The sequence below is a fragment of the Dunckerocampus dactyliophorus genome, chromosome 8, assembly GCF_027744805.1.
Source record: "Dunckerocampus dactyliophorus isolate RoL2022-P2 chromosome 8, RoL_Ddac_1.1, whole genome shotgun sequence".
Classification (NCBI taxonomy): Eukaryota; Metazoa; Chordata; class Actinopteri; order Syngnathiformes; family Syngnathidae; genus Dunckerocampus; species Dunckerocampus dactyliophorus.
Window position 1 is genome coordinate 10,564,361 of NC_072826.1, and position 23,996 is coordinate 10,588,356.

Below are 23,996 nucleotides of genomic sequence, written 5' to 3' on the forward strand. Positions count from 1 at the left end.
AGTTGAACTGTAATGCAGCGTAACTGTTAAGGGTTGGAACTCTCCATAGACGAAGACACATCCGGTGTACGATAAAGAAACTTTCACTTCACAATGTAAGTTTGGAGTTATGTATGTACACACAGTATTAGTCTCAGTTGGTTTTGTGGGGTGAAACCTTTGTAGAACACCCCACTTGGTAGCTGGATGAAAAACTGAACAAAGCATACGCCCCAAACTTAGCTGTTAGCATGCAACAAGTGTTCGTACGTCAAACCCAGCTAGTTCCTCTAAGTTTGTGGCACGTTAGCTGTGTTGAGCCATTAACTTTATAATTCTCTAACTTATTGTTATTATTATATTATTAACCAACATGACTTCTATTAACTAACGATGTACTTTTCGTTCGTGTTTTAGTTAGCATCCACGAGGAGCTAACCTAGCTGTTAGCTTTCATCAACGTCTCTGATTTAATTTGTTGAGCCTTCATTTATTTATTGCGGTTGAAGTCATTGCTTTAATTGATTTCGAAGTTAGGCACATATAACTCCAAATTTTGCATGCCGGAAATACGGTACAATGGTCAGATGTTTACGCGTCAAAACAGGTCAAAAAGATGTTTACAAGTCGGCTGACATTTCTGTGAGAACTATTATTCCAAACCTCCATGGTGGGTTCAATGCTACATGTATTGTAAATATACAGCTAGTTAGACAGGTTAGCTATTGTATGCAATTGTTTCCCCCGCAGGCCTTCTCTTTTGATTTCCATCAGTTGCCTGAAAATGACCTTGTGTCGGTGTAATCGTACTTACTACAAAATGACTGTTGGAGATTAGGACAGGGTGTCCAAACTTTTTCCACCGAGAGCTGCATACTGAAAAATTAAAGGATGCGGGGGGCCACTTTTACATTTAGAAAATGTAAAAGCCAGGTAGAAATGCAAAGGCGTTTTTCATATTTAAAGAAAACAAAAAAAAGAAAAAAGAGCCTGCATCTCAGTTTTCTGTTATCAGTGTGACCTTTTTCTCCTTATGTTACAGTTTTTTGTTCCTTATTCTTTTTTTAAAACGATATTTAAAAATATTATGCCTTTATTCTCATATTAGTTTGACTTTATTATCATAAGATTATAACTTCTACCAATATAATTTTCCTAAAATTGCAACTTTATTCTTTGTTTTGTTTGTTTGTCATAATATTACAACTTGGAAAAAAAAATTACATAGGTTTACATATTTCAACTTTATGCTATTTTTTTCTCATAACATCATGACTTCACTCTCAATATTTCATCTTTATTCTTGGAAAACTACTGCTTTTTTCCATTTTTGCTTTTTTTCATTTCTTTGTTTAGTCATATTTTCAACAAAAAAAGCAGCTTCTGTAGGTAAATGGGCCCTGGGCCGCACTTTGGACACCCTTGCATTAGCATTATTTGTATTGTCACATGCAGGGTGCTGTCATGGTCTTTAATTTACAATAATGTGTAGTGTTGTTTATGTGCAAAAGGTAAGTTACTAAGCAGTGCGACTGTACTGACGTACACAAACACGTGCATGCACTGACGTGATAGTGGCTGCATCTTGTTACCAGTCGGTGCACATCAGAATGTTCATACAAAACCCTTTTCAAAAAAGTGCCCACGCTTTTCCAAAGCATGTCTGTTGGTTGATTTTGTTTTCTAGTTAGATTTGAAAAAAACAAAACATCACATTGGGTGAAATAATTTGTGCACCCATGCACACGGACATTGTAGCCAAGTCATCAAATGACTGCGTTGTGGCCTATTATTAGGAAAAGAATATTCAAAGACAAGCCATAGGTAGGATTCTACACTGGTCAGTAGGTGTCAGTAATGATGAGACATTACCTTTCATTACATTACCTTAACTTGCACTGCATGGAGTCAGCCATGGATGCAGAGTGAAAAAAAGTTGGGTGTGGAAGCGGTAAGTTTTTTTGCTTTTTGCTTTGTGCTTCCTCGCCTCGTTTCAAACCTTTTTTTATGTTGAGAATAAATAAACTGGAGGCTAACTAGTTAGCTCAGTAGCTTGCTGTGCTTAAAGCAGTGGCTGTCTCTTGCGCTCCTGCAGAGATCCCGTAGACTGCGCGTAATAGTTGCACAGTGTGGTGTAAAAGTGAGTGTGAAGGTGACAATGGGGTGTATTTCACATCAACAGGGCTCTAATAATGGTAAAAAAAAACACCAAACATATTTAGAATTATTATTATATTCAGAAACTTATTAGCTATGCTCGAGCTATGAAAATATTAAATTTATTCATATTGAATCTTACTTTGCAGCAGTTCACATATCACCGTCTGGCTAAATTATTACTTTTGTGATCTGGGAATATATGGAAAATCAAATTGAAAACAATTAAGTTAACTCGACCTTCTTGGTGGGGGCAGGGTGCCCCCCCTATTATTATGGTAGGGCGAACACTGCATATCCATTATAAATTCTCCCATGTGTTTCCAGGTCAGGCATAGTTCCAGAAGGTACTGGTGGAGCGTCTAGCAACAGGCGTTTGCAGCAGACCCAGGCCCAGGTTGATGAGGTACAATAACTCTTGCTTAATGGTCTAGCAGGCGGCAGGTGAAGCTTTTCCTTTCTTTCCTTCCCCTCAGGTATATTTCTAAGAATCTAAAAGCATTACATAATATAATTGTAAAATGCTGACTACATTTGATATACTCTAGCAATGAGTATTCAGAAGTGTTAGAAATTCATGTAATCAGAGCACAAAACAAATTTTTTAGGGTTGAGTGAGTACCATGTTTAATTCTTTGAATTAAAAGGATAGTTTGTTTTTTTTGACATGAAGTTTAAGATTTAAGAAGTTTACTTCCATAGTTATGTTTAAGAAGTATGACATCCCCTTCAGCGGTGTACTACAGCAACAGTGACTTACTTCCCCAACTGGTCCCGTGAGTGCAGTTCTGGTCAGAGATTCGTGACGAGGAACGTAGTTCCGCTTAGTTGCTGGGGCCATTTAAGAAAGAGTTTGGCTTCTCAAAATAAAAATGCGTTCAAAAGAGTAATACTTCGCATCACAAATATGCCTCCTCAAAAAAAATTAGGCCTCACAAAACGCTCGCCGTTATATTTGTCTTCCGCCATATCCCTGCGCACTGTCGTCTGTGCATTCATGTGTATGTGATGAAGACACTCGCGGTAATGCCACTCTTTTTCCGAGACAGAGTGCTAGCCATCTTGTTTATGTACAGTATGTGTTCCACAGCGGAAGAAGATACGAGCATCTTCTGCACATATTTTGAGGAGGTATTTTTGTGATGCAAAAGTATGACTCCTTTGAATGCATATTGTTTTGAGAACCAAACTCTTCACTTAAATGGCCCCGGCAACAAACAGGACTAACAGGATCCAGTCATGAGCTGAAAAAACTCACAACGAGCTTGTCAACCCATTGGAAATCGCAGGAGGTCATTACTCAATGTAACAGTCTGACTTCCGGTGTCATCTTACAAAGTACGCTAAACTCATCACACAGCAGCTTAACACTCAAATGGTAGCTAGGAAATATACAAGTACCAATGCAAGTTTAAAATAAAAAAAAAAAACAACTGTTTTAAAGTTTTTCCATGATGCATTTTGTCTGAGCAAAGCATTTTGTTGGAGGACAAGTGGCATAGAAGGTGGATGGATGGATGGCTGCAGATGTGCTGCAATGTTGCCTCTGTCCACCAGAGGGAGCCAAAAGAGCCCAGAGTCCAGAGGGAGGCTGACATGATTGCAGCGCCTGGCAGGCCCCAATGAAATGGCTGCCGGGCCAACAGAGGTTAGAAGAGGTAGAAGTTAAAATAGCTGTTTGTTATTTTAAACTCAGATTGACACTTTTGTTGTATATTTCCTAGCTACCTTTTGAGTGTTAAAATGCTGTGTGATGAGTTTAGCGTTCTTTGTAAGATGACACTGTGAGTCAGTCTGTTATATTTAGTAATAATGACCTTCTGTGATTTCCAGTGGGTCGACAAGCTCGTCGTGAGTTCACTTGTAGCTCGTGATTGTCTCCTGCCAAAGAAAGAGCTACTGTTTCCTCACTGACTCGCGAGCGCCACAGAATTTAAACAATTAGTAGTAGTTCTGAAGTATAGGAGATGTCACGAGTTTAGAACATGGTCATAAATTAGCACCACCATATAAGCCGCAGGGTTCAAAGTTTAAGAAAAAAGTAGCGGTTTATACACCGGAAATTACGGTATGATTATGTTTGGGGCAAAGGACGTCACTGCAAATCCTGTATTGATCATCTCTCTCTTTCTCGCTCACGCTAACTCTCACGCTCACCTCTCACTCTCACTCACTGTTCTAGCCACAGTATGAGTCATTGTTTCTTGATGTGTGTCTCAAACAGAGAATTGCATAACATTGCTGCTGTGAATCACCACTTTGAGAAAATAGTTGCTCTCAAACAAGCTTCACATGTCAGTACACATGCCTGACAATATTTGGGTGTCAGAATATGCCTGCAAAATGAGAACTTATATACGAAAGTGTGCTCTTTGTTCCATGTTCCACCTTGCATCAACAGAAGAGAGCAAATCTTTAATGTCTCCTTTTCTTGCTGATCTTAGCCCCTCCTACACAGAACCTCAACTCTAGCATGCCCACAGAGACGCCAATTGGTTACTGGAGGTTTATATAATCTCGCTCCCTGGTTATGTAACACTTGCACACCCCTCTGCACCCTCCTGCTCTGTCTGAGGGGAGTGGCTGTAGTACGGTTTGTGGATCAGTAGCACATGTGGGGCGGTTGTGTGTACTTTCTGATGATACTGTCTGGACATACACGGTTCTGTCATACTACAGTGTTATTATGACCAAGTCTGTGCTTGTTGTACATTTAAAAACATCTCATTTCCAAGAGCTTCAAATTAGCTGCAACTATTAATCGATGAGTCAATAATTTTTTGATTATCCAATTAATCGGCAGCTGTTTTGGTATTTAATTAATGATTTTTTTTTTTTAAGAATGTAAATATTCCCTGATTTCAGCCTCTCAAATATGATTTTTTTCTTTTTTTATTTCCTTCGTCCTCCATGAAAGCAAACCTCTACTAACTTTTGTGCTTTAGGCAAAACAAGATATTCACACATATTAGTAAAAATATAATCACCAAATACATGGGCAATTGTATAATAATGTCATGAAGTTATATTCATATTTATATTCATATATATTGCCATTTATAAGTGGCCCTCTGAGGGCAGCCATAATTGTTTGAATCCAAACTATATTTTTTTAACTAACCAAATATTGTGTTTTACGAGCAGGTGGTGGATATAATGCGTGTGAATGTGGACAAAGTGCTGGAGCGTGACCAGAAGTTGTCTGAACTGGACGACCGAGCAGACGCACTCCAGGCTGGTGCTTCCCAGTTTGAGACCAGTGCTGCCAAGCTCAAAAGGAAGTACTGGTGGAAGAACTGCAAGGTACCTGAACACACAATTTAAATGTTACATTGCCATGTCCGCTAGGCATAAGGATAAAATGTGCTTCACAATTGACCCAACTGTTTTTAAATGTATTGGGTAATGTTGCTGTAACTTTCTTTCCCTATCCGCCTTTCAGATGTGGGCCATCCTCATAGCTGTCCTACTCATCATCGTGGTCATCATTATCAGTAAGTAGCACGTGAACTAAAGTTGTTTGTAAGTGATGCGTGTTTGTGAAAGTGATCTTATTTTTCCATGAACCAAAGTGAAGAATGGTTTCTATGCTCTTTTAGTGCTTATAGCGCGGTCAGTCAGCATCTTGTTTTTGGCAGCATATCTTATAACTTCTCTTGTTGTTTGTTTATGTGATGCAGTTTAATAGTTGTGACTTTTTTATGGTAACCTCAAATCAAAGATGGGTTAAAAATTCAATCCCTGACAAATTGTATGGAAATGTCACATAATTTCCATCAAATCTTAGCCGACATAATGTTGTTCCGTAGTGAACCCATACTTAATAGATACAAAGGATAAGCTACCTTGTAGAACCTGTTTTTCATCCGATTTTCTCATTGTACATTTTGCATTGTATTTTATATTTACCTTTGTTTATTTTCAGTTTGGTCAAAATCATAAAACACCACCAAGAACAGGATGAAGGAAGTGGAGATTAGCAGCATGCGTCATTGATGTTTTGGAGGCAGCGGTCACATGATTGCTGTCTTCTTTGTTTCACATTTTCTCCTTGGAAAGGCAGGGGTCGGGGGCTGCTTCATTCCTTGTCATCTGTTTGTTCGCGCCGAAGTGCCTCATTAAAGGATAATGTTTAAGTACTGTTCTTACAGATATTACCGCACTATGTCAGATTTGGTGTGCCACCTACCAAAGACACATCCACAGCTAATTCATTGAATTGAAACTCAAGCAGTGTCAAATGATGGAGAAGAAAAACATAAGGTGCCTCTACTCCAGTTCATGTTGAATTGTAACTTTTACTATTTATAACATCCAACCATTGCCAATCCTAGGATAAGAAATATAACGTATAGTTGTGAACTCTTAGGTTTTGTTTTTATGTGTATTAGCCAACAAAGTGTTAGTGCCAAACGATGTGCCTTTAGAAATACTGAGTTTTCATTGAAACAGTTATGGTGGCTATCACATCTGAATTGTTCCAATTGATAAGGTTACACATACTGTATTTATATCTTTTTCCTAAAGTCAGAAGCACAGCTAAAGAGCTGTTGGATTCGATAATGCGACCTAATGCCTTAACTTATTTATACACGTGCCTGAGTGCTTATATACTAGTATTTTGCAGACATTAGATCAAGTTAGATAGAAATACATACTTTAGGTTTTCCTTTCGGGAAATTTAAGGTGGGCGGAAATTGTATTGTCAATGTGAGAAAGCATCTTTGTCTCAGGAAGATGTAGTGTGCAGGTGAAACAAGCGCCTGAAGTCTCGGGCCAACAGACTCATAGATTGGATTAAGCGAATGATGGTGCCGCAATTTTTGCCTCGATGAAGAATTTTGTCTACAAAAAAAAGTGTAATTTTAGTTAAATGCCACCATAGATGTTTGCACTTCATCGAATAGAAAGTGCCTTTATTCCTTCTGCAATGGGAAAATTTAGGATGCATCTACACAGTGATCTATGGAATACACAGCACCAGATGGGGAGAGTAGTGCTTTCTAAATCCACCCAAACATACTGTGCAGCTCTCTTGCTTACCTTCATTAATAGTGTATGTATCTCATCTCAGTCAAGTGCATTCATTCATATGTGATGCCATTTTATTAAGCCTTTAGCTATTTTTGAAACTAATTATGTAGAACTAATCTTAAAAGGTTTTTTGTGTCCACTTCTGCCTAGCATTGTACTGTAGCTGTTTGAATTTGTATTAAATTGTAGTTGGGAAATGACAGTGTGAGAATTACATAAACTGTGCCAACACTGGATAACTGCATACCCTGCTGTTGCTTCTGTCTAAATAAAATTAAAAAAAAGAAATCAATAAAAAACGGTTTGATTACTTTTATTTACAGTCCTGTTTTTTTTTTTTTTTAATTATTTAAACACACTACAAAGTATTGTGAATGTCATTGTATGCCAGCATTTTATTTGATGAGCTCAGCTGTCACACTTCACGCACTTTTGGAATGTATGCAATCAGCTGAAATGTAATACATTATATCCAGTATTCCTCTGCAAAATAACTTTAAAAATGTAATTTTAGACTACCTTCAAAAGTAAACAATTTCATTGTTTCCTCAGGTCCATTTCATGTAGTACATTGGGAAAAAATAATGTACTTTCTGAGCGTCACAGATGTAAAAACGGTGCCAGATGCTCTATTCCAAGTGCTCATTCCTTCTATGACGAAGAGGTTGATGCAGCCGCCTATGGTGTCTTGCGCACGCGCAGTTTACACTTTGTGCTTTGTGGTCCCTCTGTTGTGTAACATGGGGATCCACGTGAACCATCGCCTTCCCTTGACAGTGCGCATGCTGGACACGCCCACCGTGTAGCAACGGTCCATTCACAGAACATATGCAAATACGATGTGACCAATTACCGTGTAGTGGGTGTCGCCACACGGAACCGGACTCACGTTGCACAAATGTGTCAAGCGCCCCGGAATACTGGGAGACTCAGCTTCGTAACAGGGATTTAATTAAACATTGTTTCTTGACAACCAGACGATACATTCACATGAAAACTAACAGAAGAGGAGACGCGTCTGCTGTGTAAAAGGTAAATATTTCGCTTAAAGGCAATTATTGTACGTTTTTGACAATTGGGTTTAACTAGCTAAGCTAGCTAGCTACGCCGCCCAGTGTACCAACCACACATAACTATGGAAGTAAACAAATTTACCATTTTTATTGTGTTCCCTAGATCCTAATCCAAAGTCATATGTTCGTTATTGTGGAACAATTTCCATACAAGTCGAAGGTGTGCTTGTCACAGTTGGCTTTAGCGTGTAGCTGATAAGTAGCGAACGTTGAATAACATCATGTCTGCCATAACGCAGTGGACTCAAGCGAGTGGCGTTGTGCTACTATTAAACCATTGAAGCCGATAATCTATATTTAGCGTTGGCAACACGCAGAGAAATAATTTTAACTACCAGGCTTGCCAAGAAACTGTCACATAACGTTTCCTAGTGCACACTGTGTTTACATTTTACAACGCCTATGTCCTCTATTGTGCTTTTCTTTGGTGTGCTCTTCTCTGCATTTAAAATGTAATTATGGCGGATGCAGTTGTAAACACATCTATTAGTATTTACAAGTAATTATCTGGTGAATTGGAGCGAACCTGATGTTATGAGGCAGTGGGTTTCTCCAGGTCAGTGGGTTCATGCGGGGAAGGTGCAGTAAACCTTCGTGGGGCTCAAAGTTTGTTTTCAGTCAGCCTACAATTGTAGAGTGTTTTTCATTCTTAGAAACACTACATTTGTAGTATTTACAATCATGTAAACAAATGCCAGTTTTTCTATACTTAAACCTTCTGTTGCTTTTGTTGAGTTCATGCAACATAAAATGCATTATTTAAGTGCGTTTGTTGAGTCCACCCTACCTAGGGTCGTTTACAAACATATTATCCAATACTGGTGCCAAATCCGCTCATTTGAAACGTTGGCTGAACCTGTACTTAAAAAAAAAAAAAAAAACTCCCAAAACAGTGCCTTTTTATTTTTATGGAATTATGTGACATGCAAGTTGAACAGAATAGTAATTTAAATACTTAAATAATATAAATCTAATTCTAAGTTTATTATTATAAGTGATAAATTCACCAATATGAAATAAAATTCACAACAAATTGCAATTGTCGCAGCCAAACCAACTGTAATACAGAAAACCGCGAATGTGTAGAGAAAAACACATGAACAAGTTGGCCGCGGCGCTCCGTCGTGGAAGTAGATGCAAGCGTCACATACACAAGAATGGAGAGGCGACAGTGCGCAGGGATACGGCGAGAGACAAATATGACACAGAGCGATTTGTGAGGTCTGATTTTTTTCGAGTTGACATTTTTGTGAAGCAAATATATTACTCTTTTGAACGCATATTGTTTTGAGGAGTTAAACTCCTTACTTGTGAAACCCCAGCGACTACCTGGAACTACGTTCTTCATCACCTAAATCTGATCAGAACTGGATTTAGGAGACCAAGTGGGGGGTGAGCCGCTGTTGGTGGATTACACTGCTGATGTCATACAACTTCATGTCAAAAAATCCGAACTATCCCTATGAAGGTGCTGTCTGCCTTGGTTAGGTACTGTATGGGGCACTAACCCTTGAAAACTCAAAAAGCCCACTTCCTGCTCCGACACTGCAAGTCACACCCCATGCAACACCCACCATGCACATTGTCATATAACAATAGCAATTTGGCAAAGTTTTGCTACCAAGGTTAGGCTATACATTCAATGGTAGCTATCATAACCACATAATAACTCAAATTTGTCGGTCGCTTCTTTGAGACTGCTTTAGCTATGCACGGCATTCATCTTATTTGAGTAGAATCTACCGATACCTACCTATCGATATCTACTCGGTTTTTCGGTCGGGTTACTACCGTTTACATCTGCACCGGTGCCATTCGTAATCCTACCATCATCAATCAATCAAGGTGTAACGTGCCAGGTGCATAAATCTGTTCATAATGACTCATTAAATTAACACAGGCATTAATCTATTGTCCTCCAGAAATAATCTATTTATAGTGGATAATCCCTATAAAGACTGTCTGTTTTTACTCCATCGATAGTTGTTGACCATCAAATGTGGTCGACATGCTGCATTGCGCAATACCAGTCTTGAGAGACATTATATGTTTTACTTGTATGTTTAAATGTTATACATTGAGGGATTACGCATACATTCTGCTCGTTATTCACAGCACATGTATTTAATATTTGGCTTAGAAGGTTTTTGGTCCTCATCATGTCTGTTTGTGACGTCAAGAGCCGATCAGATTACACTTGCACCACACTTGCATCCATTACCCTTGCACCACAATTATAAAAGTGTGTCTTTATTTATTAAATGGAAGAGTTATATCTCAAGCAAGAGGAAACTAAGATCAGATGTCTTCCACACTTCCAAATTGATCTGATTATGTAATGCTGCGGCGACAGCGCAGGGTATTTTCATACTTTCACTGGCTTCTGTTTGAGCTTCTCAGTGTGTTATTCGTCACGCAGTTGTAAATGCTACAGTGAGTTTATTACACTGACAACCTTGATTAGACATTGTATATTATACGTCAACACTTACAAGCATGTAAGAGAGTGTATAGGTACTGTGTTTACACATCTGTTAAGCATGGCAGTAAGTACTGATCATGATGCAACTAATGTTAGTTTTACTTTGTATTGTTTTACTTACACATTTTACACTTGTTTGTCAGACATAAGGACAAATCCATTGGATTTGATGGCCACATATAGGCTCATTTGTACTGGACAGGAATAAATAAAGCATTATCAGTTCCATGGCCAGAAAGTATCTTGTCGCAATTGGTCATTGTTTATTCACACTCTGAAAGAAAAAACAGTTGCTGAAGTACAAAGTATTTAGCGCATATTTATCAGTTTATTTGCTCATTGCCACAAGAAGACATGCACTTTGTTTGTGTGTTGATGCTGTGACACAATGACTCACATTTCACAGAGCTGATCACTTTGTTTCACCACTTTGTTTCAAATTGAATAATACTTGTAAATAAAAGTTCCTGCCCGACTTTTCCTTGAAATAGAACCGCCAGCGTCAAATACTAATCTTGTTGAGATTGCATTTGCTGCCATCACACAGTGGGCCCATTTTCACATAAAGTGATTGTCCCCTCTATATACTGTAGTCACTTCTTTTACCTAATTGATTATGTCATTCATGCAGTTGGTGCCACAAATATTGCTTGAATATGTGAACTGTAATTTAGACGAATCTATACTTTGTAAAACGTTGGTAGTGCCAGAAGAAGAAGAAGGTGAGAAAGAATGGTTTAACGCATAACAGAGACACATAACAGAAAGTGAGCCTGGCCAGTGTGTGATGCTGCTGAAGTTTACAATAAAGTTCAAGAATACAGCTCTAACAGTCCACTCTTTAAAGTTTGTAACAGACGAGAGTGAAAGAGGCGGCAGCATCTGCGTGGCTCTTCCATCCCCTCCCTTTCAACTTCCACTCATCCCTGTGTTTGCAAGTCTTTCATAAAGGTAAAAGTATTGTAAATTTTCATTTATCCAATTAATTTGTCATGACTGTGTATTTTGATTTGTTTTCTGCATGTAATATTAAAAGTATAATAACTATAAGTATAGTATAACTAAGTATGACTATAAGTTTGATTATGGCTTACAGATAATGAAAATTAGAATACTGTACAGGTTTTGTGAAAACGTTGGCTATTGGAAAGCCTTGGTGTGTCACCTTAATCAGCTAATAACTTAAAACACCTGCAAAGGCTTCCTCAGCCTTAAAACGTTCTCTCAGTCTGGGTCAGTAGACCCCACAATCACAGAAGACTGCTGACTTTGTTGATGTCCAGAAGATATAAGTTGACACCCTCCACAAGGAGGGTAAGTCACAAAAGGTAATTGCTAAAGAATTTGGTTGTTCACAGAGTTCTGTATCCAAGCATATTCGTACAAAGTTGAGTGAAAGGAAAAAGTGTGGAAGGAAAATGTGCACCACAGCCTTGGGAGATTTGTCAAGCAAAATCCATTCAAGAATTTAGGGGAGCTTCACAAGGAGCGGACCCTACCTTTCAACATTTCCATTTATAAATAAGGCTTTTTTTTTCTGAAAATGAGGGAATATTATTACTCCCGACATAAGAAAACATAGCGGGGAGGGGCAGTGTGGAAACACTTGACTGTCTTGCCTACTGGGGTGCAACCGTATTCTTTGGGGCCTGATTTATCCGGCTGCAGGATGTGATATGCCGATGTTGCCACAGTGTTGCAGAGTGGACCGGGAGCTGTGCAGCGCCACCAGTAATGAAGAAGATAGAATATTTTTTTGTTTTTAAGTTAAAATACGAGAAACTATTAAATATAGTAATAATAAAGAAGAGCAAAATACAATAGTTTTATCAATGGACTAAGGGCACAAACGGCACGACGCATAGATAAATCCTAGACATGAGCTACAAATGTCGCATACCTCTTACCTGGAAGGTGGAGAAAAAACTGGGCTTTTGCTCGGTAGTCCAAAGTCCCCTTTTCAGATTAAAGTAAATGTTGCATGTCATTTGGAAATCAAGGTCCCACAGTCTGACGGAACTAGTCCTACTGTGGAAATTGAGAATTTTCACATCCCAACTTTATTTGTGGTTACAAAGGTGTTTTAGGCAATACCAAAAAGAAAAATTACAATTATGAGAGAAAACCTCATTAATGTCGAGAAAAACGCTTGACATGAGTTAGTAAAAACGACATATTGGTACAAGAATAAAATCCGATTTTTTTTTTTTACAAAGAAGTCATAATGTTACGTTATGTCATGTTACAAGAATAACGTTTTATTTGGATTGTATTTAGAAAAAATATATCAAGAGAATGAAGACAAAATTTTACCCTGTGAATGCCAAACTTCCTAAACAAATATAAACCTAACTGTGTTACACCAGTAACCACCTCTCAATAGAAAGCTGCCCCATATTCATCAGATAATATCATGCAAATATCAGGACTTCATTGTCATTAATTAAAATTGAGTTTATTACATGATTTTACGTTGATAATATTTACAATGCTCAACGTTTCAACTTTAATGTAATTGTATTTTGGCTTTATTTTCATATATATTTATTTTATCTAGTAATTATAGAAAGTATTTTTTTTTCCGTGACCCGAATACTGGCAAATAATATGTAAATGAATGGTTGAACTGTCTAATTTAAAATACAAAGAACAAGTTGTCTGGCATCATTGTCAAAAGCTTCAAAGCAAAAGCATGAAATGTAAAGTTGAACGGCAGAAATAAAATGGATGCACTTCTACAAAGGCAAATCAGCCATTTGGGACGTAAAATGTGATGTGATGACTTGAGATTAAAATTAATATTAATAATAATATAAATATTCTCTTAAATCTGCAGCCCTGCCTTTCTAGCATTCCGCACAGACTGAAGCACCTGTGTGAACAACCCCACATGGAACCCATTTTGATTGCTGAACATATGAAGACCTCTGCTGATCAACGTGACTGGATAAATTCCTACTGATGTGTGACCAAAACGAAGAGATGCCCGGTGGCGACAGCGGCCCAGATGGGGAGGAGCCTGCGTTAACAGGAGAAGAGAGGATGTCATCGGGGCTGCAGGACCGCAGCACTCAGTCCGAATGTGTCAGGGGGGAGGACAAGGAGGATGAGGAGATGACTAGTGGATCACATGACCTCTCCTCCTCAGACAATCACAGCCCTGGTAGCGCCACAGGATCCACATCCACCTCCACGAAGAGGTATTTGTCATTACTTTGACTGTGAACTATAGTGTTATTTTTGCTTGTCAGGTCAATTAATATTGTGTCCTCAACAAAGCTTCATCCATTTTGGGTAATTCCTTGATTGATAGTATGTCCATAGTATAAAAAGATATATAGGTAGGTAGCATATAAGGCTGCTAGGGGCTTCTAAATCTGTGTCTCTGACAATGTGTGCAGTAGTGTGAATGCAGACGAGGGCAAAGGTCAGACCCACAAAGAGTTGATGTACACAGTGGCTGAGATGAAGAAGAGGCTTCCATCCGACAAACGCAGCCGCAGCAAAGCCAGCACTGTAGAGGCCTTACATTATGCCCTCAAGTGTGTCAAGCAAGTCCAAGGTAACCTGCTGCTCGACGAATTCTGTAGTTGTGTCTGAAAGGGAAGTCTTAATAACGTATGTACTGTATGTTGTCATCTGCAGCCAATAGCGAGTATTACAAACTGCTGATGCAAAATGGCCAGGATGAGAGGAGAGATGCCACCGTTTGCACTCCTGAAGAGTTGGAGAGGGTCACATCTGAACACAACCTTAAAAACACGGTACACACGCCAACACTTGCCAGTCAACAATTAACGCACCACTGAAGACATGCTCTCTATGATAGATTGATAGATAATTGTTGTGAGCTGTGATATAATTGATCTTAATTTGAGGATTTCATCACAGTTTTAAATCTAGCGCAAACACGTTAGCACACATATGTATGTGTCACTTATTTTTGCCTCATGCCTGGGCGGGTGTGTGAGTGTTTGTGTGTTTACTGCTTTTGCGTGTGTCTGTGACTTGGCTTTCTTGTGTGCGTGTGTCTTTCTACCTGTGTGTGTGTGTGTATGTGTGTGCGTGTGCCTCTCTGTGCCTGTGTATAGGACTCTTTCGTGGTGGTGTTCTCCCTGTCGAGTGGCCGTGTCTTGCATGCATCCGAGCATGCTCCCAGCATCTTGTGCTGCAAGAGGAAGTTCCTTGAGTCTGCCAAGTTTGTGGAGCTGCTCTTCCACCAAGATGTGAATGTTTTCTACTCACACACGGCGCAGCCGCATCTACCGCCCTGGACAAACTCACACACAGGTGGGGTTGTGCAACAAACTACAAAAAAAATGTTTACAAAACGTAGCGGAGAGTTAGTACACACAGCAGTTATTTTACTTTTCCGTGTTTATGAATCACTGTAGGATTTTCCCATGCACCAGAATGAAATGGCTCTCTGTCATGGAACTGTTTTTAGAGGGAAAAATATTTTTACCAAAAACCCACAGTCAGCAACTAAGTGAGGCATTTAGCAGCAGTATCACATTGTAATGTTTTGTATTTACACTAGGAACAATTGGTGCAGACTGGTAAATTGTGAGGTTCACAGGATTGTGCAACTTGCCTCATTGTATGCCATATGAACAAGTTAGGTGTTCCTGTTTTGCACAGATTCCCCACTTTGTACTGTAACTTGGCTGTATTGGACTGCACATATACTGATTGATAACGTGAAAATCTTTGTATCTTTTTTGTCCATTTCCACAGCGGGGGTTCTATTTGACTGTGCCCAGGTCAAATCTTTCTTCTGCAGAATCAGGTCAGCATTTATGTATAAATCTGCAATTAAGCCAAAAATATTTAACATACTGCTGTTGAAAATCATAAAGCTTTAACCATAACGTAATAACAGAAGGCTCAACATACACTCAAAGTGCTTTACGTTCAGTATTTTTATGTGGCATTAAAATTTGTGTATGTTTTAGGGGTGGGAAGGACCGTGAGGGTGAAATGCGCTACAACCCCTTTCGAATCACACCCTACTTGCTGAAAGTGCAGGGAACAGGAAGCAGCGGGGAGGAGGAAGAGCCGTGCTGCTTGGCGCTGGCTGAACGCATCATTTCAGGATATGAGGGTATGGTAATTTCTACCACTTCCAACATGACTCCCATTATGCAGCTTTACCCCAACAAACTACTTCCTTGCACGTATATGACACATTCACCGAACCTGCAGAGATCATTTATAATGATCTTCTGTTTCAGGGATTCTCAACTGGTGAGTCGCGACCCAAAAATAGGTCGTGGAGCTGTTTTTCAGTGGGTCACCATACTTGCCAAAAAAATAAATAAACCCCAATGTCCCTAATGCACCACATGTCTGTGCTGTTTGGTTGCTATGCCACTACGAGTTGCGTGCCATGTTTATGGGCGACTTGGCCTAGCTCGAGCAGGAGGGGAAGGACATTGAGTGTGAACTTAACGTGTCGTCTGTCCGACACAGAGCTAGATCACCTTTATATCTGCTGGAGAAGAGCACGCTATACTGAGACGAGCGTCTCACAACTCCAGATCACGTTGTCTTGCTTGGGGAATTCTGCCCACCGTGCAGTCTTGCATGTACATGTTCATGCCCAGTTTGATATATTCATGCCCAGTTAGATCTATTGACCCAGGCAGAGGAGTGGTCAACAGAAGAAATGGACCTCCTATTATTATTAAACTTACCTGCTGTAAGTTAAAAAGTTAAATTTATGTATTTTGAATTGTACTTTTTGTTTATCTGAGGAGTTGAATCAGAGCAGCTGGACTAGTTTGAGTTGCTTAAAGATGCTAACCTGTCATTCAGGTCCAGGTCCAGGTGCTGTCATTCAACTCCACACCGCGTACTGAAAACCTTTACACACACTTTTTGTTGAAATAATTTTTTTATTTGTGGCTGAAAATGTCTTATTGTTCATGAGCAGGAAGACTGCAGGATATAATGCTTGCAGCAGGTTAGAAAGTAAGCGCCCTATAGGCAGCCGCGTAACTGTTGCAAACAAGCCCTTTTTAAATATAAGATATTTAAGTAGTGTTAGTTGAAAAAAATTCCCCTATTTGGGTCGCCTCTTGTCATTGAAGGGCAGCCATATCAGTTGATAACCACTGTACTATTCTATGTATATTTTGAAATTGTTAGTGGTAGGTGTTGATTGTAATTCTTATTTAGATAATTGTTAGCTATAGAGGTGTAGTGATGATAAAATTAATCTTGGATGACGTTTGTTTTTTTCTTGACTGATGATATAGTCCTGAAAATTGGGAAATAAGGACACAAAACCTGACAGGATTATAATGGTTTTATTGAGCGGCTCTGATATTAACTGTAACTGCATCCTGTAAAATGATTTGCAGTGGAAGTCATTATTGATGTACTGTTGGCAAAATACGTGCCCATCTCTGCTACACGCATAATATTGATGAAGTACAGGAAGTATCACATGAATACTATCATAATCGTTACCTTTCGTGTTTGCTACCGTCACGCTTGTTAATTAGTGTGGGAAGTAACTGGAACGCCTTCTGTTTTGCACACCCACACCAGCTCCAAAAAGTTATAGGACCGAATTACTCCATGTGAATAAAATATTATTTAGTTATGTATTTATGTCAAATAATCATGTGGTGTCTAATCATCATGATTGTTATCACTGACATATATTTGTTGTTTTCATGATGTGGCGGTGACTGAACACTGCAAAATTTTAGCAAATTTTGGCTGCACCTCAACTTTTAAATTTGGACTTGTGTTTGTGTTTAGACAGCAGGTTTGGTGAAGGTGTTTTGCATTCATATAGGCATTGTTTAATTTCATGTTTAAAGCCTTGAGGAAATTAGAATTTCTACTTTACTCAACTGGCATATTATTTTGCTCCCACAGCACCTCGAATCCCCATGGACAAGCGTATCTTCACCACCACCCACTCACCTGGCTGTGTGTTTCTAGAAGTGGACGACAGGTCATTATCCACTCAGATGTGCATGTTCAGCGTTCAGTTGATCTGTGAAATAGCATCAAGTTCATTAAGCTCACATGGTGACTTCCCACAGGGCCGTACCACTGCTAGGATACCTCCCTCAAGATTTGATTGGCACGTCTTTGCTAACCAGCATTCACCCAGAGGACCGTCCGCTCATGCTGTCGATGCACAGAAAGGGTAAGGTTTTACTTGCTTGCTGCTCTCTGACCAGTCGTAGAATACTACAATTTCAGTCTGCTTATTTTTGTTTTTTTGTTGTTGTTATTGATGTATTTTGCAGTTTTAAAGTATGCAGGACAGCCACCGTTTGAACACTCGCCGGTGCGTATGCGCTGCCAAAATGGTGACTACATCACGTTGGACACCAGCTGGTCCAGCTTCATCAACCCTTGGAGCCGCAAGGTGGCCTTCATCATAGGACGGCATAAAGTCCGAACGTAAGGAGCAACAGCAAAAAATGCGCAGTGAGCTCAGGTGGAGCAACAGGTGTTTGATACATCATTGCAATTACTGTGCCTGTCGTCCTTGTGTGTAGGAGCCCGCTAAATGAGGATGTGTTTGCTGCTCACAGTAAAGGGGATGTACCTGTCACCCATGAAGAAATAAAAGATTTACAAGCCAAGATTCATAAGCTCTTCTTGCAGGTAATTTAGATTCCTTGTTATGAAAAAACATGTAGTTCTTTGAATGTGATAATCACTAATATTTTAATGCCTTTCACCTTCACTGATATGTGCATATGTGTTCTGCCCTTTACAGCCTGTCCACAACAACGGTTCCAGCGGTTATGGCAGTTTAGGAAGTAACGGTTCCCATGAGCATTACATCAGCGTGGCTTCTTCAAGCGACAGCAATGGGAACTTGTGGGAGGACACACACCGGGAACCTGTAAGTAATCTGAGTCACTTGCTTGCCATGCACCCAGTGTTCCTCAACACTTAATCACTTTATGTGTTTATGTCCTTGCAGATGACTCTTCAGCAAATCTGTGCTGATGTGAACAGAGTCAAGAATTGGGGGAAGCAGGCATATTTTGATTCCAATCGCAAAATTGCTCTGCTTGGTAAACCAGCTCCAGGTAAGATGCACAAATAAATGCAAACATGCCTTCTATGAAGTTTATAAATTCGTATTTGAATGTTTGTTAAATGACTTTTTGTCCTGCAGCACACTTGCCTCCGGTTTTCTCCAGCCCTGATGTTAGAGAACGTGAGGAAAGCAGAAAGCAAACACACATTCCCTCCTACCAGCAGATCAACTGTGTGGACAACATTATTAGGTGTGTAGCTGGTCTTTGTGTCGTGTTAATTGAATGCCAAAATCCCAGTCACACTATTACCAGTGTGTATTGGTGTGTGATGTTTGGCTTGCTTTTGACAGGTATTTGGAGAGTTGTACAGGCCCAGCTCTTAAGCGGAAAAGTGAATCTCAATCCTTTGCCACCTCTTCTTCTTCATCCTCCACCTCCGAAGATGACAAGCCTGCTGGAGCCAATGATGCAGCTCAAGCTACTTCAGATGGTATAACCGCTTGCTCGCACAACGCTTATTAGTTGAGTCGTGTTAATATTTTTGTTATTTTGCTCTTTCTCTTTGTCCAGTAGTGGTGCTGGACAGTGAGGTGTCAGTTGGCCCAAGCACAGCAGCGGTCGTTGGAGCTCCTCTGACAGACATCACAATGTCCACTAAGGCAATGAGTGTGGTCTCTGTCACTAGTCAGTGTTCATACAGCAGCACCATTGTCCATGTGCCTCAGCCTGAATCAGGTAAAATACATACTCTGTACGCATCTTAAAGTGGCACATCTAGATTTTACATCTACATAGAGCTAATGTAGTTAATTCCAAACATGTTTGATACTTTGTGCACGTTTGTGCCATTATTTTACTAGAATTATTTATTTAAGAGGTGTCTCAAGACGGTGGTCCTTATGCATTAAGCGTACATAGAGTATATGTTGCAAGACAGTTAAATAAAATCCTTGTTGAACCCCCGCAGAGGTTACAGCACTGGAGGATGTACCAATGGGAAGTGATCCTACTGATCCTGCTCCAACACCTGTCCGCCCGGCTCCGAGCCCTGCCACTGAGGAGCGAAGGCTTGTTGGTCTCACCAAGGAGGTGCTGTCAGCTCACACGCAGAAGGAGGAGCAAGAGTATGTGGATCGATTCCGCAATCGCATTCTGCAGAGCCCCTACAGTTTTTATCTGCAGCTGGACAATAGCTCCATGGCTCACTCCCACCACAGAGGTTTGTATTGACAAACGTTGGAAAGTCGCAGACACATTTGGATGTATTTAAATGTTCTGTTAAACCTGCCACAGGTGAATACCCACGTCCAATTAGTGGTGGGTTGAACCGCTCTCGAAGAGGAAAGCCCAGACTTAAGCGCCCCAAACCTCAAGGCTCCTCAGACAGCTACACCTCCCCAGCTGGACCTCCTCGTCGTGTCCCAGAGTCCTCCTGGCCCTCCTCAGAATCCTCCCAGCCCCAGATGACAGCACCCTACAGTCAAGCATCCCCTCTTCAAGCACCATTCATTCCCATGATGGCGACCCAGCCAGCCCCAGAGCAACCACTTAGACCACAACAGCTGCCCGTACCCCCTCCAATTGCGGTGCAGCCCCCTGACCAGAACCAGCTCAGCTACAACTTCAGCTTCATGCAGCAAACCCAGAACATGCCAGGCATGCAACCTATGCAGATGGAATCCATCCAGAATCCGCAGAATATCTCTAATTTTCACTGCATGCAGCCCATGGCTCCAGCCCAGAGTATCAACCCTTTCATGACACCAGTCATGGCTGTCATCCTGCCCAACTACCCAACTTTCACTTCAGGTTACCCATCTATTTACCCACCGTCCACTGTCTCTATGCTGCCCCAGGCACCCATCGCCATGGCAGGATTCGCCCCTACGGCCCCCTTCCCACAACCTCAATTCCAAGCCCAGCCTGTCCCTCAACACCAGACCTCCCCTGTGCCCCTACTGGGTTCACCCAGAGCCTGCTCTTCTGGCGGTGAGGAGGAGGAAGCGGCTGACCCACGCGCTTTATTCTCCAGCTCTCGCTCAAGTTCTCCTCTTCAACTCAACTTGCTGCAGGAGGAGCTGCCCAAACCGAGCGAAGGACAGAGCAGCACTGGGCATAACCATGCTGAAAGCCTTCATGAGCATCGAAACAACAAGGTGATGTATATCACAAAAACATTGTGTATCCTTTTGTTACAAATTACATTTTTGTATTTCAGTCGATCAATTCATACCTTCCCTTTTGTGTATAGCTCTGTTGCAATCACATTGAACATTTTACTCATTAGGGTGACGCCCCGAGTGAGTCTGGGAACCATGATGCTCAGTCGACATCAAGTGAGCTGCTTGACCTGCTGCTGCAAGAAGATGCACGGTCAGGGACTGGCTCTAATGCCTCCGGGTCTGGTTCAGGGGAGTCTGGAGGCTCACTGGGATCAGGCTCTGGGTCTGGCTCCAATGGAACCTCTACCTCACACACTGGTAAGCATTTTTACTCCTAACACCTTCACAATGCTATTCCATCTCATAGAAGTAGCAATCTAACTTTATTTTGGAATTATTAGAGAAAGGAGTTGATTTGATGACCAACTAGGCAGAGACAAATAACAGCTTTACGACCACAAGCAGGTTGTGACTGCTGCTCTTGGGTTACAGGCAGTAGCAACAGCAGCAAGTACTTTGCCAGCAATGATTCATCAGACACATCACGCAAAGCCAGAAAAAGCCAGGAAGCACCAGCTGAGCACCAACGCAGCTTCGACACTCAGGTGGAGAACTCGCTATGGAGCATGATCCAGCACACGTCAGAACGTGTCATGATGACTTACCAGATCCACACAAGGTACACACAAATCTCTGCCATGTCATTCCAGTGCTCTGTTATGTTTTATGACATACATTGTAACTAAATTTTTCCAAAACTATGCTTGCTATTAGTTGGTATCGTATTTTTTTCTTTTATATTGACAATTTAACTGTTGAGACACATTTTTTTGGACATCACTTTAATAGTTGTTATTTTGACTGCTACCTGTAGGTAGTTTGCAGTAGGGGTGTCACAAGATCTCGTGAGATGAAAACAAGATTTCTCATGGGCACTAGGCCTGGAACAATAATAAATAAATCACAGAATAAATGAAAATGAAGTCGGTAATTTTGCCTGCCTTAATATATTGCCATGTGCATGCGTGTGTGATGTCATTGTCTCTCCCAGCCAAACAAACAGGAAGAGTGTTCACTCTGTGCATAGCTTTTAAGCACCTCGGCATGTTAGTTCCATAGAACAATGGCATGAAAGGAGTGAGCCCATTTGTCAAGTCATACAGTCTCTTTGTCTTGGTGGGTGGAGGCGGGGCCCGCTACATACACACAGAGTGCAGAAGAGTGTAACAGTAGAAATTAAATTAGTAGTTTGCAATATATCGTCATATTATTATTATTTTATTTTTTTTTCATAGTACTTTTCTTAAGACACAATCTTGTGTATCATCTCACCTCATAAACTGAGTGTCTCATGACACATGACCAAGTTTGTAGTAAAGGTCATGCGTTGTGCCCATCTGGTTGCACAGCTGTACTAATATGAATGCTGGATAAGTTTTATGCGCATGTAGATGTTCTTTTTGTGTCATCCCACATCTTAAAACTTGTTTCACATGATTCTCCATCTCTTCCAGGGACCAGAATGAGGTGTTGGCTGAGGACAGGGAGAAGCTACAGGTACTTCAGCCTCTCCAGCCTTGGTTCAGCCAGGAGCAGCGAGAGGAGCTTGCTGACGTCCATCCCTGGATCCAGCAGCACACCATCCCACAAGAAATAGACACACAGGTGGGAATTTGCATACACTCCCTGACAAACACATATTTCTCTGGTTACCCAAACGTATGTGTAACTTCCCTTTATGTTCTTCAGGGTTGTATGAGCTGCAACAGTGGCGCAGGGGTGGCCCACTCCCCTTCACCCCCAGACCCTGATAGCTCATCCCCTCTGGAGATCCTCGAGCCAGACTCCCTTGTGGACACTTGAGAGAGCTGCAACCCCCAAACAACCATCAACCTTCGACAGCTCCCTACCATGCATCTTGTCTGATCAGGCCAGAGGATTAGGGCTCTGTGCTTTAGTTTAACTTGATATGTAAAAAATATCCAGGGCTGGATGGACCCTGTGGTGTGTGGAGCAAGAGCGATGAGCACTTAATTTTATTTTACTGGTATTTACTCTCAAAGTCAGCCCTAACTGACATTGGACCATTGGACCGTGACTATTATACCTCTCTTCATGTTTCTCTTTTAAAGTATATCCTGTGGCACCAGTTCATGCATATTGCAAGAGGACCCCATGGCTGCCACCCCAGGAACATGAACACTGGGCACACTGTAGCTCAATTGTGACCAAGTGACAGGACAACACACCACACAGGCCCGGTTTGAAGGATCAGAACACACACTCGACGCTTCAGTAAGAACAGGTTGGACCACTTAATGTTGGAGCCCCCTGAGAACTGCACGCACACAGTCTTGGATGGAGACATTGCTGACCCAGTTTGTGTATCCAAACACAAACGTTTATGGACCTGTAGTACAGCTTGTACAGTATATGTACCACAAGAACTCCCTCGGTGGCACAGATACCATGGTTGACACATGGTAGATTGTTTTTAGAATGTCTGAGACAAAGACGCACATGCTGCTTTCTGTTAATAACGCTCTTAATATTTTTGGTTTGATTGCTACTGCAGTGTCATCTCTGTTCTCCATAGGTTGATTGTCTCCGGTCATGTACCTCTGTCATGTCTTTTGGGTACATAAACAGCAGATACAATATGTGGATTATTTCAAGAAGAATTTACAACAGCTTGCGTTTGCGCTCTCCAGATTCCAGCCTCATCCTGGTTTTACTTACTTACACATGAAATTCCTTTTACTGTCTGGCCCTGTGTGTGTGTGTGTGTGTGTGTGTGTGTGTGTGTGTGTGTGTGAGAGATGAATGGTCTAGTCTGAATATTGTGGATGGTTATCTAAAGCTGTGTGTATGTGTGTGATTGCTGCTTCCTTCCATGCAGATGTGGCCCATCTGTGCAAAACAGACATGGTTTTCTTACTGTTGTAGATGGAGATTATATACTGTATACTGAGTGTGTGTGTGTGTGTGTGTGTGTGCATATATATATATATATATATGTATATATATACACGTGTATGTGTATATATGTGTGTGTGTATATATATGTGTATATGTATGTATGTGTGCG

The 23,996-nt window shown here is 40.8% G+C and overlaps 2 protein-coding genes across 4 annotated transcripts; both read left to right on the forward strand.

Annotated features, from left to right (window-relative positions):
• On the forward strand, positions 1–7,486 carry vamp3 (vesicle-associated membrane protein 3 (cellubrevin)). Its single transcript, XM_054785817.1, has 5 exons — positions 1–95; positions 2,464–2,542; positions 5,281–5,439; positions 5,579–5,630; positions 6,062–7,486. Coding segments are annotated over exons 1-5 (309 nt in total). The 5' UTR covers positions 1–93; the 3' UTR covers positions 6,079–7,486.
• A 557-nt stretch (positions 7,487–8,043) lies between these two features.
• Positions 8,044–23,795, forward strand: per3 (period circadian clock 3). Of its 3 annotated transcripts, none has more exons than XM_054784664.1 (23): positions 8,044–8,202; positions 11,573–11,676; positions 13,562–13,925; positions 14,127–14,287; positions 14,371–14,489; positions 14,817–15,015; positions 15,463–15,514; positions 15,681–15,829; positions 17,617–17,695; positions 17,787–17,893; positions 17,997–18,153; positions 18,252–18,360; positions 18,476–18,604; positions 18,686–18,794; positions 18,884–18,995; positions 19,097–19,236; positions 19,317–19,481; positions 19,714–19,965; positions 20,040–20,902; positions 21,034–21,226; positions 21,401–21,587; positions 22,423–22,573; positions 22,658–23,795. In XM_054784664.1, the coding sequence occupies exons 3-23, from the start codon at positions 13,687–13,689 to the stop codon at positions 22,769–22,771; spliced, it is 3,786 nt and encodes a 1,261-aa protein (XP_054640639.1). In that variant the 5' UTR covers positions 8,044–8,202; positions 11,573–11,676; positions 13,562–13,686; the 3' UTR covers positions 22,772–23,795. The 3 variants fall into 3 exon arrangements, with proteins under 3 accessions (XP_054640639.1, XP_054640641.1, XP_054640640.1); XM_054784666.1 differs by having other exon boundaries at positions 19,320–19,481; XM_054784665.1 differs by lacking the exon at positions 11,573–11,676.
• Positions 23,796–23,996: the final 201 nt, after the last annotated feature.

Excerpts from the sequence above, each read along its gene's own strand:
- vamp3 (XM_054785817.1), top strand. Across the intron at positions 2,543-5,280 it reads CCCAGGCCCAGGTTGATGAG|GTGGTGGATATAATGCGTGT; the intron begins GTACAATAACTC and ends TTTTACGAGCAG. Across the intron at positions 5,440-5,578 it reads ACTGGTGGAAGAACTGCAAG|ATGTGGGCCATCCTCATAGC; the intron begins GTACCTGAACAC and ends TCCGCCTTTCAG.
- per3 (XM_054784664.1), top strand. The coding sequence starts at position 13,687 with ATGTGTGACCAAAACGAAGAGATGCCCGGTGGCGACAGCGGCCCAGAT. Across the intron at positions 15,830-17,616 it reads CATCATTTCAGGATATGAGG|CACCTCGAATCCCCATGGAC; the intron begins GTATGGTAATTT and ends TTGCTCCCACAG. Across the intron at positions 18,795-18,883 it reads GCTTGGTAAACCAGCTCCAG|CACACTTGCCTCCGGTTTTC; the intron begins GTAAGATGCACA and ends TTTGTCCTGCAG.